Consider the following 17975-nt stretch of genomic DNA (forward strand, 5'->3'; position numbering starts at 1 on the left):
TTATATTAACAGAAACTGCTGTAGTGTCTGTTTTAATCCATTTGTTATAGATGGCTATATGACAAAGCTATTATACAGCATAATCTGGCCATGATAAATTGCCATATAATCTACTGTATGTACACTACAGTGGCATGACACATTTCATCCTGGGACACATTTTGCCATAGAGCGGAGGGGAACCTATGCATGGCTCAGCAGGCTTTATTGTGCTAATTGAACAAACTGGAGTCTGATCCTGTGATTTTAAATCACCAGAGGGAGCTGAGCAGTTGTGGTCAGTTTATTTGCCTTAGTTAAATCATGGATTGATCATTTGCTGGTCAATTGTTCTAATATTACTCACGGACCTTATTAACACAGGACTTCTTTTGGAAGTTTCTCCTCACTCCATTCTCACTGGAGCAGCTCCACAAGTAGTAGCAATGGTGGAAGTGCTAGTGTTGGCAGAGCTCCAGAATTCACTGACATTTTCACCATAGTGTTGTGTCAATCTGTTCTGTACAGGGTTAGGCACTGGTGCCCTGTTTACACTAGAGCTCACACTACTATTACCTCCATTGCTGCACAGGTAGTAGTGCAACATTAGGAGATTTCCATGGAAGTCTAGTCATACAGTCTATAAATACAGACACTGGGTATTCCATTTGGGATGGCTGATCCATCTGAACTACCTGCAGTTCCTCCAATACCTTTTCCAAAGAGAGTTACAAGAAATGACTCCTTTCTATTGTCTGCACATTAAATCTAGATATCAATATATATACCCAATAGATATGCATAGTATCATCCCTCCTCTCTCTTTGTCTCTCTCTTTTTCTCTCTCTCTAGTATAAATACAAAGAAGCTTATGAAAAGGCAAAAGGAAAACATGTTGGTTTCAGAAGCCTGCAAGATGATCCCAAACTTGTCCATTATATGAAAGTGGCAAAGTTGCAGTCAGACCGTGAGTACAAGAAAGACTATGAGGAGACCAAGACCAACTATCATACACCTGCTAATATGTTCAGTATCCAGGCTGCTAAACAGTCTCAAGACATAGCCTCCAATGCCAACTACAAACATCTTATTCACCACTACACGTATCTGCCGGATGCCATGGATGTTGAACTTGCAAAGAACATGATGCAAATTCAAAGTAATGTAAGTGTTTCAGTTCTGCCAATTTCATAGTTGCCTAACAACAGTATAATGCATCCCAAGAAAAATAGAAGAAAAGCTTGTTTGTTATTATCTGGAAGGTCCCATTGCTGTGTCTGGACTCAGCATATCCCTGTAAACATTTTAAATCAGACTTTATTAACTGTTTAGCGAAAACTATACAATTTTACTTTGGTAGCTGATGGTTTGGAGCTTTGGAGGTGTTACGTTCCTGACTAGAGTCCTATTCAATGCGATTTTTGGCATATGTGTACCAGTAGAGATTGTACTTTTAGCTACTGAATTCATAGGACTTTTAAAAATGCCCTTCATCATACTTGAGCCCAAAACTGAATCTTTGTTTTGCAGTGCACTCCATTTTTGTTTGGTTAACTGAGGAGATATTTTGAAAGCCCCATGTCTCATTCTGCTATGAGAATGAGATCAATCTAATAATGAGGGGGCCCCTTATCAGCAATTTATGAGAGGGAGTGGGCAAAAGCTTAACTATTACTATTATTGTTATTAGAAAGTCACCCCAATGCAGAACCAACATAGGACTTTGTATCCCACTTAGACCCTTCATGAGTTGTGCAGGAATGGGGTTTCAGTTGACTGAGTGCACATTGCACTCTGCACTGCAGAACTGGTTTCTGCAGCAGTCTATGCAAGGCCAGTGTGGAAGGTCAGTTTGGGAGTAGGCTGGGGGTAGGTCAAGGGAGGACCCATGGATGGAGTGGTTCCAACCTCCCACCACTCCACCCAAAAAGATACCCTGGGGTTTTATGCAAGTGGAGTAAATTTCACCCCACAGTGCTATACATTTCACATATTGTACAACAGCTGAAATATGAACAAAAATTAAGTCATTGCCCTAAAAAGCTTATTAGTGTGAAAGCAAGTCCAGTCCTATACAATACAGAACAAACAAAGAATCCTGTAGGGTCACTATATTGTAGCTAGAATACTTAAAGAACAAGTGGGATTGTCGAAGTTTTCACAAGGAGAAGAGAGAAGGAACTTGGTAAATATTAATTGAGAGAGTCTGCCAATGTATGAAACAAGGCATCAAGGGCACCCCTGACAAAATTATGAAATTATAGTTATGAAATTATAGGAAAGTGTAAAAAGGGTAAAGCAAAGCTTTCAGTTTCTCCAATAAAAACTATAAATATTTTCTGTCGAATGCAAATCACATTGACTAGGTCATGTGATTATCACTTTGAATGGAAGGAATGATGGGAAATTCTTCGCAATCTTTGATCAGTTTAGGATTCTCTTTTTTCAGAATTTGTACAAACAAGATTACAACAGCTGGTTCAAGGGTATTGGATGGAGCCCTCTGGGTTCTCTGGATGTTGAAAAGGTTAGAAAAGCTGGAGACGCATTAAATGAAAATAAATATCGCCAGCATCCGGACACCATCAAGTTCACAAGTATACCAGACTCCATGCCAATGGTTTTGGCTCAGCACAATACCAAGCAACTGAGTGAGGTAAGCAGTTTCTCAACACACTATTACGGACAGGACAGATTGTGTCAGTTGTATATGTTCCTGATTTGTTGTCTGAGATCAGTGTTGTGACATGCATATATTGAAATACAAAGACTCAAATTCCATCTAATACACTTCTGAGTTTCAAGGGCTGTACATGTAGTAAACCTGCAGTTTGTTGGTAAGTATTAAACATTGCTACTTGTATATGATTAAGATGACGCTCCCTGCCTTGTATCTTGTAAAAGAGATATTGTGTATTATTTTCTTTCTTAGATAAATTATAAGCAGGAGGGTGAGAAACTGAAACACAAATACACTCTGGACACTGATGTTCCTCAGTTTATTCAAGCCAGGGTCAATGCATTAAACATGAGCGATGTGAGTATTTGACAAGAGATTATTCAATTATTATAGTGTATTCGTGTTCTATTTTTGGATTGATTTTTTATGTGTATTTGTGTTGTTAAATTTGTATATTGAAAGTATGTAAGGCCCCAGTTCAGCAAAGCTCTTGCCCGCATGCATGTGCTTAAAGCTAAGCATGTGCTGTAAGTGCTTTGTTGCATACAGATGGATGTAGCACATGCTTTAGCGCTTTGGTGCACTAAGGCCTAGATGACCATTTAGAATTAATAAGAAACTGAGAATATCATTTAATATCCAGATTCAGTTCAGTGTGTAGATTGAAATTCTTTCTTTACTTCACTTAGGGAAGGGACAATAGTTCAATCTCTATGCCCAGTCAGTCCTTAGCCCTAGTATCTATCTATGTTTCTAAGTTATCACTGTAAGATTCTCTGCTGAGATTGCCAGCAAGGGAATGATGGAGCCCTTTCATAGCAATTATTATTTGGTGATGAGGAAATGTCCTCTAGGAACTGGCCAAAAATCATCAACTCCTTTTATATAGTCCAGTAGATAACCATCCAGTATTAGTCATTTTGATCCACTGCAAATCTGGTGTCAGGGTCATACCAGCAACCAAGAGATATTCTGTTACCAATCCCCTGAACCAACCACTTTGCTTCTTTCAGTTCACTGAAAAGCATAGGACCTAATCCTGAAGCCTTTACTTAGCCAAATTTCCAATTGACACAGTGAAGTCAAAAGAGCTTTTGAACAATGGCCTTCCCTAGAGCTATTTTTTGATTTGGTGATAGAACCAAACATTTAGGGGGGAAAAAGGGTGTGTTTCAAACCAAAATTGATTTATTTTTCTTGTTGAAATAAAAAACAACAACAACAACAAAATCATTCTGGTTGAATGAAATGTTTGAAAATGTCACTTAGAAATGAAATGTTGAAATGGTGGGTTTTAAATGTTAGAAAGATATATTTCAACATTTCCAGAAAAAAATCAGTTTTAATTCAGTGGCAACTATTCACCAAATTTGACCTGAATTCATGAATAGTTTTGATGCCCCCAAAAATCCATTTCGTGTCAAATTTACTATTTGAAGAAAAAAATTGCATTGTTCTAGCCCTCATACCATTGTTAAGGCCATTTTTCCTAGAAATTGCCAGAAATGCTAATTGAGAAAATGAGACAGTTTAACTACACTGATTTGAAGTGACTATCTTAAAACACTACTATCCTGGTAGTACATTTATTTTTGTTTAATATAAATATGCTTTTTGTTTGAGTTACTGGTTTTTCTTCCTGTGATTGCACAGACTCAAAATGTATGTTATTCAATATAATATTTGTAATATAGAAACACGAGTTTACAGTAATATACTAAGATTATTAACTACTCACAATAAGAAAAATTATTGGTTCTTTTTTTTCTTTAAGGCTTATTACACAGCAGACTGGAAAAAAATAATTGCCAAAGGGTATGATCTGAAACCAGATGCCATCTCTGTAATTGCTGCTAAAGCTTCCCGAAACATTGCCAGTGATGTAAGTATAATTTGGATAGAAATTGTAGGATCTACTATATTGTAATTTTCTACAGCACATACTGAGTTTTGTGATGCCATGCAGTTGTATACTGATGTGGATTTCCATATGGACTTCAGAAACAAGCTGAATACAGTCATATTTTGACTATCTGAACCCTGGTTAGCTGGAAGTCTTGATTATATAAATGTCAGATATGGCTGTCCCACGGACTGTATGAAGTTCTGGTTCTGCCAAGTTCCTACTAAATTCTTCTTGTGCAGCTTAGTTGTGCAATGTTCCTAAGGTCTGACGAACTGTAGTTCTAGTCCTTTGGCATTCCTTAATTCCTCAGGAATTGTTGTATTAATTTAGATGGAGTATATAGGCCCAAAGAGTCAAAGTTGTAAAGTGACCTGGAAACTGCTCAACATTAAAACAGTTTTAAACGAGGTTTGGTACACAGAGTCCTCAGCTGGTTTAGGACCATGGCAGGCACAACATTAAAAATCTTTTAAATCTTTTATTAAAGATAGAGAAAGAAGGAAGAACAGTAAAGCATTTGAAATGTAAAGTATTAAGTAAGGTTTTCATTTTAACAATATTCCTTGTTCCCTTTCCATTTGGCTGTAGAGGCTTTTAGAAAGAAACCCCCCTTGTCTGACAGTCTGTTAGACGGTATTAAAAATTAATCTGTGATTTTGGGGGAAAAGAAAAAAAGTTAGTTGAGCTGGGCTGGAGCAGTTGTGGTTGTTAAAGTCTGATCCCATTTCCTAGAAAACAAAGTATGACGAACACACACAAAGAGGGAAAGAAGAGAACTGCCAAGATAGAAAATGCAGCTTCTGTCTCTGATGTTGATTGTCACTTGTAATCTCACTGCTGAAAAACCACAGGCACAACACATGGTCTTATCAGCTACTCTGAGTCCTGCAAACTTGTACCAGCATCAGGCTGTTTATGGAATTCCTTTTAGCTGCCTCTTTCTGCTCCCAGGCTTCCAGCAGTGTTGCAGAATATGCAGTCTTGGCTGGCTAAGTCAGATTCTGAAGGCAAAAGGAGAGGGATCAGAAAGAGAAGAAGTAAAGGGTACATTTATTCAGCGAATGGCAGCATGCAGCAGCGAGTCTTGGAGCTGCAGTTGACAGACTTGGGCTTGTGGGGCTCAAACTACAGCATTAAAAATAGCTGTTAGATGTTCTGGCTCAGGCTGAAGCTTGGGCTCTGAAGCTTACCCTCCTCTCAAGGGTTCCTGAGCCATGACACCAACACAGCTGTTTTTAGTACTATAGAGTGAGTGAAAGTGAGTCTGTCAACCCCAGCTCTGGAAATTGCTGCTGTGGGTTGTGTAGAAAAATCTAAAGTGGGGAAGAAAAGGAACATATGTGCGCATGTATGACATAAGCTCACATCCCATGTAGTGGCTTTGAAGTCTAAAAAGAAGATTGGGAACCTTGAAAATTCACTCCTGTCCAGTGTCAGCACAAGACCTATGAACCATGCAAGTCCCACTTAATCCTACTCCCCCAAATATCTGAATCCTTACCTGGATGTCTTGGAGCTTTCAGTGGTTTGGGTAGTATGGTAACAAAAAAATGACAATTGGGCTGAGAGAGAGAGTGGAGTAGAGCATAAGATATCACCGACAAAACACGTAGAGGCAGTGAGAGGGAAGAGAGTGTATGCTGTATTTCAGAGTTATGTGAATACTCGATTTTCCAGTTTGCTGGCAATTCTGAAAACTGAAAAAATATGACTTCGAGTTCAACTGAAAGGAAAATTTTTCAAAGCTTTCAGCAAATAGAGAAGTAAAAAATGTTTGTATTTAATTGTTTGAATTTTTTAAAAATAAAATTGAAAGAAATTTCAAAATGAAAAGTTGTTTAAAAGTGAAATATCGATATATTTCATTTTGACATTTTTCTCAATTTTTTGGGGGGTGGAAAGGAAGATTTGATATAAACAGTTTGGCAAAACCTACATGAATTTGCAAAATGTTTTGGTGTTGCTGGATCTGCTTTTCACTGAAATGTTTTTGCTGCAAAATTTCTCCCAGCTCTGCTGTCTATATTTATGGCATAGGTACAGACAGGTTGAGGGCTGAAAACAAGCAACCCTCTTCCCCAGGACCAAATTAATCAGTTAATATCTGCAAAACAATTTCAAGATGTATATTATGGCATGTCTATCTTCCAAAAACGGTAGTTTTGTTTTCCTTTTTTTCTAGTACAAGTATAAGGAATCATATGAGAAAGAAAAAGGCAAACACGTCGGATTCCGTAGTCTGCAGGATGACCCTAAACTGGTTCACTACATGAATGTAGCCAAAATGCAGTCAGAACGCGAGTACAAGAAGGATTATGAGAGCAGCAAGACAAAGTATCATACACCCCTGGATATGTTCAGTGTGACCGCTGCTAAGAAAGCCCAGGAAGCGGTTACAAACACCAACTACAAACAGCTACTGCACAACTACACACTCTTGCCTGATGCTATGAATGTGCAGCTATCAAGAAACATGATGCAGATTCAGAGTGAGGTACATAATGTTTAGTTATCTTAACTTTATTTGGTTATAACTATTTTGCCTAAAAAGTTGAGGCTAATTAATAGCCAGTGGCAGTTTAAGGCAGAATGGAACAAACAGGTGTTTGTTTTGGGGCCCTAAATTTTCTAAAGAGTTATAGAGATTATCTGTAGTGAATGCCAGAGTATTCTCTGAGCAAACAAACCCTAACTTCAAATATTAAATTACTTCCTAGCCAAGGAACATATTTTCTGATCATAAGTACATTGCTGCAGATGGTATTATTTTCTAATTGTATTGTGATATTACTATTTATTGTTTGTATTGTGGTAGCACCTAAGTTTTATCTAAATATCTACATATATTATCTATGTGTAGCTTTGAGTCCTATTTTTTGTTTCCTCCGTTCACCCTCATTCCCCAATGTCTTCTAAGGATTTCATAAATAGATTTTGGAAGGATCTATTCTGTTGAAGGATCTGTCACACTTTTGCCTCATCTCCATTTCTCACCCATAAAATACATAAAGTAGCTTTACTCTTTGCATCCTCATTCTTCATGCTGTTTTAAGGCCAGGTCCTGAAGTCCATTAGAGCTGATGAGAATTTTGCCTGAACAGGGATTTTTACTATCAGGGCATAAAGGAGAAATTGCTGAAGAGAGAGAATTGCTAAGAGAAAATTAAAAGTGTAAATAAGACATTTATTTTAAAAAATTGATTATGCTTCTTTCAGTTTTCCTGCTTTATCCATCAAATTTTGACTTTGAATGTGTGCAGTTAGCTTCCAGTGAGAGTTATGCAAGACAAACAGAGAGCAGAATTTAGTTCTATTTCTTGAGTGATCTTTAATTGTATCCTATTTCTTTGAAAAACACGAGTGAGCACCAACCAACATAGCTCATATTTTTCTTTCAACGATGACCAGGAAAAATTCAAAGGCTTCATTTCTTTTTGTGTGGAGGAAATTCTGAATTCTTTTACCCCCTTTTACTTCTCTGTTTATTCTTTTAAAAGAATCTTTACAAAACGGACTTCAATAACTGGCTAAGAGGAGTTGGTTGGATGCCAATTCAGTCTTTGGACGTGGAGAAGGCCAAGAAGGCTACAGATATTCTCAGTGAAAAGAAATATCGCCAGCACCCAGACAAGCTAAAATATTCCATTAAAACTGATGCAATGGAGCAGGTGCTGGCTAAACAGAATGCCCAGACCATGAATAAGGTGAGAATTTGCTTAGAAGAACCTTGGTTTCAATATTAATGCCTTTGTCCTGCAAAGTGATGCACACTGAAGTCACTGGGGTTCCATATGGGTGCAGGGGTCTGCATGGATGCGTCACTTTGTAGGACTGTGGACGCACCATAGTGGCTCCATAGTTAAAGGTGTGCTTCCAGTTGCATTAAGAGCAGGATTATAGCTGTATATTGTTTGAATGATAATGTGTATCCTCCCTATATGTACAGCACTTAAGCAACCTTCATTCTTTTTGTGTGGTAACTTGCATTAGCAATGAGTGAACTGCAAAAGCTTTGGAATGCTGATTCAATTTGGATAAGCACTACCTGAAAAAAGCATTTGGGACACAACCAGAACATCATCCTAAGTGGGTCATGGATGTGAACCTAGGCACACAGAACAGGGGAAAAACAATATGCATATTGAAAGTCTGCAGTTACAGTTTGTTGCTTATGGTAGCATAATTTGCATAATTTATCATTGGAAGTACAAAAGAAAGATGAGGGAAATTGCCATTGTGCTATAGTTAGATTTTTGTATAGGTATATTTGTAATACTTATAAAATATTGTGCTGCAGAATCTTATTTAGCACATGTGTAAAATGAAAATAATCTCTTGTTTTATAATAAATTGCAATTTTTTTTATATTAAATATCACTTTGTAATTGCAGAGGCTCTACACTGATAAATGGAACAAAGAGAAGACAAGCATTCATGTTATGCCGGACACTCCAGAAATTCTGCAATCCAGGGTGAACCAGATCAGCATGAGTGATGTAAGCTATCATAGTCAAACAGGACATTCAGTGTCAGTTAAAAATGCATTCTTAATGCGATGCCATTTATAGATCTCAGTTACAGGGTTATTAACATTTCCACTTTCATAACAAAAACTTTGTGCCCTTTTATATTCTGGATTAGAAATTGTACAGGGCTGCCTGGGAGGAAGATAAGAAGAAGGGTTATGACATGCAGTCAGATGCTATCCCAATAAAGGCAGCCAAGGCCTCCAGAGACATCGCAAGTGATGTAAGTTCTATTTTTAGACTGCACTCAGGTAAAATTATCATAGATGTGTAACCTTAGAGAAATTCGGGTTAATTCATCTATAAAATAAATCAAATTTGGGAGGATTCCTACCCTAGGGGATATTTACTGCACAACTGGATTTTGAAGCCTCATGAACAATCTAGGTTTGAATGACATGCTTGGTGTGGTAAATCTTGGAACAGGTCTGAGTATTCATTTCATAAGCCACCAGAGGATCCTCTGAGATCTGTGTATTCTATACCTCTTGCTCATTCTGGGCTGGATCTTGCAAAGTGTTGAGTACCATAATGCCATGAATCCCATGGGCTACTTATCTGCTTAAACATGGGCTTAAGTGCTTTGATGGATCAGGGCCAGGGTGTTCAAAACTTTGCAGAGCTGAGCCCTGTGTGATGGGTCAGACCAAATGTTTTATACCTTTTTTAAAAATAAAATGCATGCTTAATAACACATTCTTTTGTATTCAGTTTCCCCTGAAATTGGTATTTTTTTGCTTGCAGTACAAATACAAACAAGCCTATGAACAGGCAAGAGGAAAGCACATTGGGTTCCGTAGCCTTGAAGACGATCCCAAGCTGGTGCACTTCATGAAGGTGGCTAAGATGCAGTCTGACCGTGAATACAAAAAGGACTATGAAAAGTCAAAGACGAGATTCCACACCCCAGCCGACATGTTCAGTGTAGTGGCAGCCAAGAAAGCACAGGATGTCGTTACCAATACAAACTACAAGCAGCTGATCCACCATTATAATGTTTTGCCTGATGCTATGAATCTTGAATTAGCCAAAAACATGATGCAGATACAGAGTAATGTAAGTGAAAGACTGTACAACCTTTGTTTTCAATTAAGCAATATTTAGTTTATGAATAAATATCATAGGTTAAATCCTAGAGTTTTGTTAGATAAACTAGTACAATTGTGTATTAACATATAGCAAGTATAAAAAGGCAGTCCATTGTATTTCTTAGAATAATCTGAAATATTAAACTAAACTATTTGATAAAGAATTCAGATGGGATCAGATGGTGAATGACCGAAGTAGGTCAAGTTTGCCCACTTTGTTTATATGCTTGTCACATATATTTTATAGCCATTTGACTCAAGGAGTAATACTTGTGTGCAGCCCAAGCCAAGGAAAGCTTCACTAATAGAATCATCATACATTTTCCAAGAAATTATCCTTTCAGAATTAGGGCAACCAAAGTTGGGCACTGTTGTGCCAACAATATTTAAGCAGATTTTATCATTGATTTCAGTGTGTAATTGTAATGGGGTTGGCACTCACCTCTCACAAGCACCCCCCTTTGGCTGAATGTGTGCCTGTGATCTCTCTGGTTTGAAACGGAGAATGATGCCCATCGATCACGAGCTGCTGGATTAGCGCTCTTTCTAGCTCCCCCATCGTTGTGCCTCTGGTGGATCAGGGTCAGTCCAAAGATCCCCACTTCTACCACCATATTGGAATGAGGTGGCACCCACCTCTTGCAAGTGCCCCCTTTTGGTTGGGTGTGAGTCTGCTGTTTCTTAGTTCTTGGAACAGGGTGGCACCCACCTCTTGTGAGCCCCTCCCATAACTGATGGTTTCTTGGGTGAGTCTTCAGTGACTCAGCCTTTTGGCTGAGTCACATTGTCTGTAGGTGGAATAAACAAAACCCCTTTTGGGGTATATAGTCTTTATTGCCCACCAAGGCTTCCTCCCAGGAGACAGTACCCTCTATAACAACCCAGCAGGGCCCATCACAGCACCCTTCTTTGGTGTGTCCTTTTGGCAGCCCTCTCTGGGCTCAGTCTCTAACCAGGTCAACAGGGCCCATCACAATACCCTTCATTGGTCTGGCTAGGTTCTGGGCTCTGTCCTTGCTTGGCCCCGCAGCCTTCCAGGATCTCCTTTTTAGCTCTCCCAGTCTTCAGCAGCCTTTTTTGGGCTCAGTCCTGTCAGCACTGAGCTATCCCTGACTGTGCTGCTCTACCAGCCAGGTACCCAGTCTTCCCTCTTCTAGCTTCAGGCAGCAACTGACTGCTGTGTCTCTGCTGCTTGCTTTTATAGGGCCCTTCTAGTCCCTGATTGGCTGCTCCAGCAGCCCTTCTGATTGGCTGCTTCTCCCACAGCTACTCTAGGCCATCTGGAGGACTTCTCTGTTCTTTTCTGGGAAAGGATGAGGCAGGTCCCTGAGGTGTCCTGCAGGGGGCCTTTGGACCTAGCCCACCCATCACAGGAACTCTGCTTAAAAATTAATGAGATGGTATGTCCCACTGAAAGTAAACTGAACTGTGAAGTCACTTTGGGCTAGATTGTTACCCCCACACCTCTGGCTTGACCTACCCAGATACTGAGTCTGATGTAGAGTACAGCCCATTGTCTCCTGGATTACCTCACTGTGAGCAAATAGTTTGGGAGTATATGGGGAGATGAGGAGTGGGTAGACCCTTGATTTTGCCTCCTGCCCCTATCTGGTCACTGACTGGAGTAACTGACCAAGTGCGAGAGGGGAAGTAAGCTTCACTCTTTCAAGGACTTCGGTAACTTCCCTCCTTCCTAGGGCAAGAGGGGAGCAGAGGAGGAATTGTGCCTCAGAGGGATGTCTTCAAAGCGTAGTGTCTCTTAGGACTACTCTTGAGGTGATGGAGCTTATACACCTTTTCTCAAGGCTTTGCCTCAAAGCATAATCTAGTCCCTTTCTTTCAGAGGTGCTGATCCTGCAACCCCATTTGTACACGCTGGGGCTCCACAGAAGTAATTGGGATTGGAATTGTATATGGAATGGTTAGGAATATAGACCCACGTTAGAACTGGATGAACTGTGCTTTTAAATTAAATTGGGATATAGGAATTAACAAGAGGCCCAAAACATGGAACCAAAAAGAATGAAACCATGAGAAAAAATAGTTGTTGTGTTAAAATTGTAGTGACCCTTCAAAATACCAGTGTTATCTTATTCAAGGTTTGGGCTAAAGTAATAGAAATAAAACATGGTTAATTGGATACCAAGTGCAGTAAATAATTAGCTATATAAGAAACTCCTGGCCTTAGGTAAGGTCTGATAATTGGCCATGACATCTCTTGCTTGTTAAAGGGTATACAAAAGTAAATTCTTGCAGAGTACATTGCTAATACCTGACTGACCAAGTTGGAGCACCAATATGTGTCTAAACACCTTTGGCTTTAGCCCGTTTGTAAGTATCTTGATCAAATGCTTCTAAATGTTTTGTTACTATTTGGATGTAGTAAATTGCTTATTATTTAGACTTTTTCTACAAGTTTAGAGAAATTGTATAAATACCCTTTGGCCTTTGGATTTAATAAAGGAATTTATGGTTAAATTAGTGTTGTGGAAATACCTTGCGTAAATAATAATAATTCCAACAGAATGCAAGAATGGGCCTTAGTAAAACACAGAGCACTGCCATAAAAAAGATGTAGGCTTTTGATACACAAAAATTATTCCATTGTATTCATTTAAATGTGCATGTGTTCAAAAACTCCAAGAAACACTAATCTTATTAAACAAATAGTAGGGCACTCAGAATTTTTCATGTATCAGTTAGGCTGATTTATTTCCTTCTCCTTACAGAATCAATATAAAGCTGATTATGATGAATTCATGAAAGGTGTGGGATGGATATCATTAGGCTCTCTGGAAGCTGAGAAGAATAAGAAAGCTATGGAAATTATAAGTGAGAAGAAGTATCGCCAGCACCCAGACAAACTGAAATATTCCAGTCTGATGGACTCTATGGACATGGTTCTAGCTACAAATAATGCTAAAATCATGGACAAAGTATGAAAATATTGTTTCAATTCAATTATGCATGCAGTGATAAAAGACAAATTAGAGAGTTTGTGTGAGCAAATTTTTTTAAATGATCAGTTCTAGCTACAGATGAATATGCTGGATTCTCATTAACTTTATCCACATAGGCCTTGACACAGCCAAGGGAAAGAACTGGCCCCAATATGCAAAGAAATTCAGAAGGGAGCAAATCTGAGGATTCCTTTATGTTAGCAAAACATTCCTGCAGCAAGTTGAAGGATCAAATTTTCGAAAGTGCCGAAGGGTCTTAGAAGCACATGTCCCAGTTTCAAAAGTACCTAAGTCAGTTTTGAAAATGGTACTTATGCTCCTAATTCACTTTGGCACTTTTGAATATTTTACCTGAATTATATTACTATGATATGAAGCCACTGTGTAATACAAATGCAATTTACAGTTTAACTTTTCACTGCTGATTTGCCTGCTTAAAGTGCCATCATCCATTTAATAGAAATCAGCTCAGTACTAGAATGCACTATAATTGGGGTGGGACAAAAGTAAATGGATCCGAGTCCACCAGTGTTTTAGGTCATCAGGCAGACTCTTCTTAGACCAAATTTTCCTAAAATGAGCTCTTTACCTACCTACTACTGAGAATTTGCTATTACTCTTAAGTTAGACAGCCAAGTCAGCTCACCTCCAGGAGGCAGACAGGTGACAGCAATGAGCTGTGTGCAGAGCTATTGCATACTACTCTGACACTGAATAACATCTTTCTCTGGATATGGAACCTGAGGCTCCTGCTGGATTCTGCCCCTGGATATGTTTGAACAGATTTAGAAGGCTAATCCTTCCCAGATGCACCAGGTATGGTCAGTAACAGTCAAGCAGGTATGTAGTAAGGGACTGATTCTTTGCTCCACTTACATACCAGTATAAGTCCATTGACTCTAATGGAGTTATTCTTGATTCACACTGCTGTAAGTGAGAAAAGGATCAGGTGTGTTTGGGGCATTTTTTTAGCACATCAAACTTTTTCAGCTTCCATCATATTGGAGAGTTTATAATCCTGAAGTATTAGGAATCCTCAGACTCAAATCTCCCATGTTTTGCTTTATCCTGCAGACAGAAATTAACTAGACATTACACTACAGCTGTATTTTCAAAATCATTAAAAAGAAATAACATTTTCAATGAAAGGCCAGGTTCTGTCCTTGGATTCATATACTGTGATGAGCATGCATTCTGGGGACATATTTGACCCTTGTAAAGGAAATGGCTGTGATGATTCTATGCTCTATTTAGTTTCTTTGTTGAGATTGTAATGTTGACATGTTTTTTTATTCGTCCTTCCAGCACCTGTACAAACAAGCCTGGGAAGCAGACAAGACAAAAGTTCACATTATGCCAGATATTCCAGAGATTGCTTTGGCAAAAGTAAATGCATTTAACATAAGTGATGTAAGTACTGCTATTCAGACTGATTAGTTGACACTGCCTTGCAGTTATCTAGTAGTAGGAGTAATTGAAATGACAGTACAGTAGAACCTTCACTGAACTATACTAATCTGCACTCAGCAAAGATTGCATAGTAGAAGCTGTAATGAGTTGCCATAGTAAAAGACAAAATATACAAAAGAATATTTATGGCTACATTATAAAATATTAACATAAATAATTAAAATGGGACTTGTAATTGTTAAAATAATAGTTTGGGTAACCTTGATTTTTATTGTTTTTTTTTTAACTCCCTAATTCATAAAATTTAGTGCATAAAACACAGTATCCATTTCTCATGCAAATTAGCAAGACTGTACTGTATGTAACAGACAACCTTATGGGCCAGTTTCAAACTCGGATATCTAAATTTCATTGCAAAAATCTGCACATGTAAAATGAGGGAATGGCGTGTATAGATACCAGCTTGCAATGCTGTATCCATCTGTTGCCTGTTGCTTTGTACTTCGATTGTAAGCTGTTTGGGCAAGGACCATCTATTTGTTGTGTGTTTGCACAGAATCTAGCACAATGGGGTCCCAATTCATGACCGGGGTTCCTAGACAGTATGGTAATATAAATAAATAACGTGCACAAAAGTAGACTTTTTTATTGCATTTTTGGAAGGGTGGCCTCTTCCTTATGAATGCAATTTGCACTTGCTAAATTTTCACCAATGTTTTTGCACTTGCAGAAACAAATTGGAGTCTTTGCCCTTCTAGTTACCTACCTGCTGGTGCAAATCAGATACTTAGAGGTGTAAATACTCTGATTTGCACTTGTGATTAATTTTGAAATATTGCCCCTTTGTGTGCCCGAATGCCTTAGGACACTTGTTGTATGAGTGTTAAATACATGAGGGCAGAGCAGTGCTACTGAAAAGTTCTTGTTTCAAATAATTACATATATGGCATCATTTATTATTTGTTTTTATGCATTAGTGCATTTTAAAAAAGGAATATTCTCTTTTCTTTCAATTCACAGAAAATTTACAAGCATTCCTTGGAAGAGTCTAGAAGGAAAGGATATGATCTCAGAGCTGATGCTATCCCTATTAAAGCTGCCAAAGCTTCCAGAGACATTGCTAGTGATGTGAGTTTTTAGAAGAGGAAACTGTCTATTGTCAAATATTATGAGGCATTCATTTATCGACTTGATTCCATTTTCGGTGCTGATTTTGTGAATTCTCTTTATTTTCTATATTGTTTGTAAATGTGTTTAATAAGTATAGCATTAAGACACTTTCCTTTTCATGAAAAAGACTTTTAGGGTACTTCTTTTTAAAATGTCCCTGATAAAGTTCAAAGTGGTGGGACACTTGAGTGTTTTCAAGGGTCCCCATCAGATTAAGTAGAAAAAGCTACTGCTGCTGTGTTTGCCACAGTGATGTTTAAATAACATATTTCTAATTGACATGTTTTTTTTCTCAGAGTAAAGACTGCTTAATTATTTTTCTTAATTGGATTTGTTACAGGTAAGGTGGTTTTAAGGCCTTTCTTTCTGTTTTCTTTCCAGTACAAATACAAATTAGGTTATGAAATGGACAAAGGGAAACTTGTAGGCTTCCGTAGCCTCCAGGATGATCCCAAACTAGTCCATTATATGCAAGTGGCTAAGATGCAGTCTGATCGTGAGTACAGGAAAGCTTATGAGATCAGCAAGACCAGTTACCATACACCTGCTGATACATTAAGTATCAGGGCAGCAAAGGAGGCGCAAGGTAATATAACCAACACTAACTACAAACGACTGATCCACAAATATATCCTCCTACCAGATGCAATTAATGTGGAACTGACCAGAAACATGAATCGGATTCAAAGCGATGTAAGCTACTTTTTTTTTGTTCTGATTAGTGCTTATGGCTTACAGTTATGTATGAAGATTTTTTTTGAAGCAGAAGAACTTTTCCATTGCTGAAGTTTGTAAAGTGTGGTTTTCCTTTTGTCTTCTGTTTTACAGAATAAGTATAAACAGGACTACAATGAATGGTACAAAGGACTTGGTTGGAGCCCTGCTGGTTCTCTGGATGTGGAGAAATCTAAGAAAGCCACAGAAATTGCAAGTGACAGGCAATACCGGCAGCACCCAAGCCTTTTCCCCTTCACAAAACAGAGTGACTCCATGGACATGATGCTAGCAAAACACAATGCAAATGTGATGAATCAGGTGAGTGAATACAGTGAAAATTGTGTTTGTAAATGATCACTGTGCAGTTCAGTATTACTGCCTCTCTCCAATATTGCTTAAAACACATGCTTTCCTGGCAAACTTGCTTTACCAAGGGAATTAATTTTTTTTTAAGGTGTGAGAGAACAAGTCATTTACAGATTCCTCTTACCGGATCTAAGCACCCAGTTACTGGCTAAATAGTTCCTCCTCCCATTTTTCTCAGGGTTAGATCATGCCATTGTTACTTGTATGTTCTCTGTTATTCTCACAGTCATGATATACATGTTAATTTCTAATTCTGGGGTGAGGGAATGCAGAACTAGAAGCTTCCATAAAATCATTCAGAAGTCTAGTCAGTATGGGCCTCATCCTGCCCTCCTTACTAAGGTGAAACACTGGCTTTAAACAAACGACTGTGAAACAGGCTGATAGTCATTGCTATAAATGCTCACCAAGGGCCTCAGTGACCTCAGTGGGAGCAAAACTGGATCCTAATTCACTTGAATCATGGATTAGGTCAGTAAAAATAAATACAATCAGCAACTCTCTGTGTGTGTGTCTCTCTCTCTCTTTGTGTCTCTCTCTGTCCATAAACAAAGTACACACAGAGAGCTATATCTATCATTCATATTAACATATCTGGTACTCTTCCCCCCCCCCCCCCCCCATAGCATATCTACACTGAAGCTTGGGAGAAGGATAAGCTTCAGATTCATGTGATGCCAGATACACCAGATATTCTACAGGCCAAACAGAACATGGCAAATTACAGTCAGGTAAAGAGTTTTTTAAATACTTTTATAGTTTGTTTTTGAATTCTATTTTCCTCAATGGAAGGTGTCCTGTTGTTTAAGCATAAATATTTGTTATGAACTGCAGGGAAATGAAAAATAGATGCGACTTTGTCTACTAAATCAGTTAAAAGCTTCTGAAAATTTAATTCTAAATCTCTTACTAAACATAAATATTAGCCCTGTTCAGCAAGGTGAATCCATTTTAAGGTACTTGGAAGAGAGGAAGGTGATCAGGAACAGTCAACATGGATTCACCAAAGACAAGTCATGCCTGACCAACCTGATTGCCTTCTATGAAGAGGTGACTGGCTCTGTGGATGTGGGAAAAGCGGTCGACATGATATACCTTGACTTTAGCAAAGCTTTTGATACAGTCTCCCACAGTATTCTTATCAGCAAGTTAAAGAAGTATGGGTTGGATGAA

The 17975-nt window shown here is 38.4% G+C and overlaps 1 protein-coding gene across 28 annotated transcripts in view; it reads left to right on the forward strand.

Moving 5' to 3' along the window:
• The window catches only part of NEB (nebulin), a 181844-nt gene that overhangs the window by 33896 nt on the left and 129973 nt on the right, over window positions 1–17975 (forward strand). For all 28 annotated transcript variants that reach the window (XM_067549447.1, XM_067549453.1, XM_067549452.1 and 25 more), the window contains exons 30-44: window positions 832–1143; window positions 2429–2635; window positions 2912–3016; window positions 4434–4541; window positions 6748–7059; window positions 8063–8269; window positions 8957–9061; window positions 9207–9314; window positions 9836–10147; window positions 12909–13115; window positions 14445–14549; window positions 15570–15677; window positions 16101–16412; window positions 16548–16754; window positions 17429–17533. In XM_067549447.1, the coding sequence (XP_067405548.1) occupies window positions 832–1143; window positions 2429–2635; window positions 2912–3016; window positions 4434–4541; window positions 6748–7059; window positions 8063–8269; window positions 8957–9061; window positions 9207–9314; window positions 9836–10147; window positions 12909–13115; window positions 14445–14549; window positions 15570–15677; window positions 16101–16412; window positions 16548–16754; window positions 17429–17533 (2820 nt within the window). The remainder of the gene's footprint in view (window positions 1–831; window positions 1144–2428; window positions 2636–2911; window positions 3017–4433; window positions 4542–6747; window positions 7060–8062; window positions 8270–8956; window positions 9062–9206; window positions 9315–9835; window positions 10148–12908; window positions 13116–14444; window positions 14550–15569; window positions 15678–16100; window positions 16413–16547; window positions 16755–17428; window positions 17534–17975) is intronic.

Source organism: Emydura macquarii, unplaced genomic scaffold, assembly GCF_026122565.2.
Source record: "Emydura macquarii macquarii isolate MOO-44397 ecotype Brisbane River unplaced genomic scaffold, CSIRO-AGI_Emac_v2 contig_1253, whole genome shotgun sequence".
Classification (NCBI taxonomy): domain Eukaryota; kingdom Metazoa; phylum Chordata; order Testudines; family Chelidae; genus Emydura; species Emydura macquarii.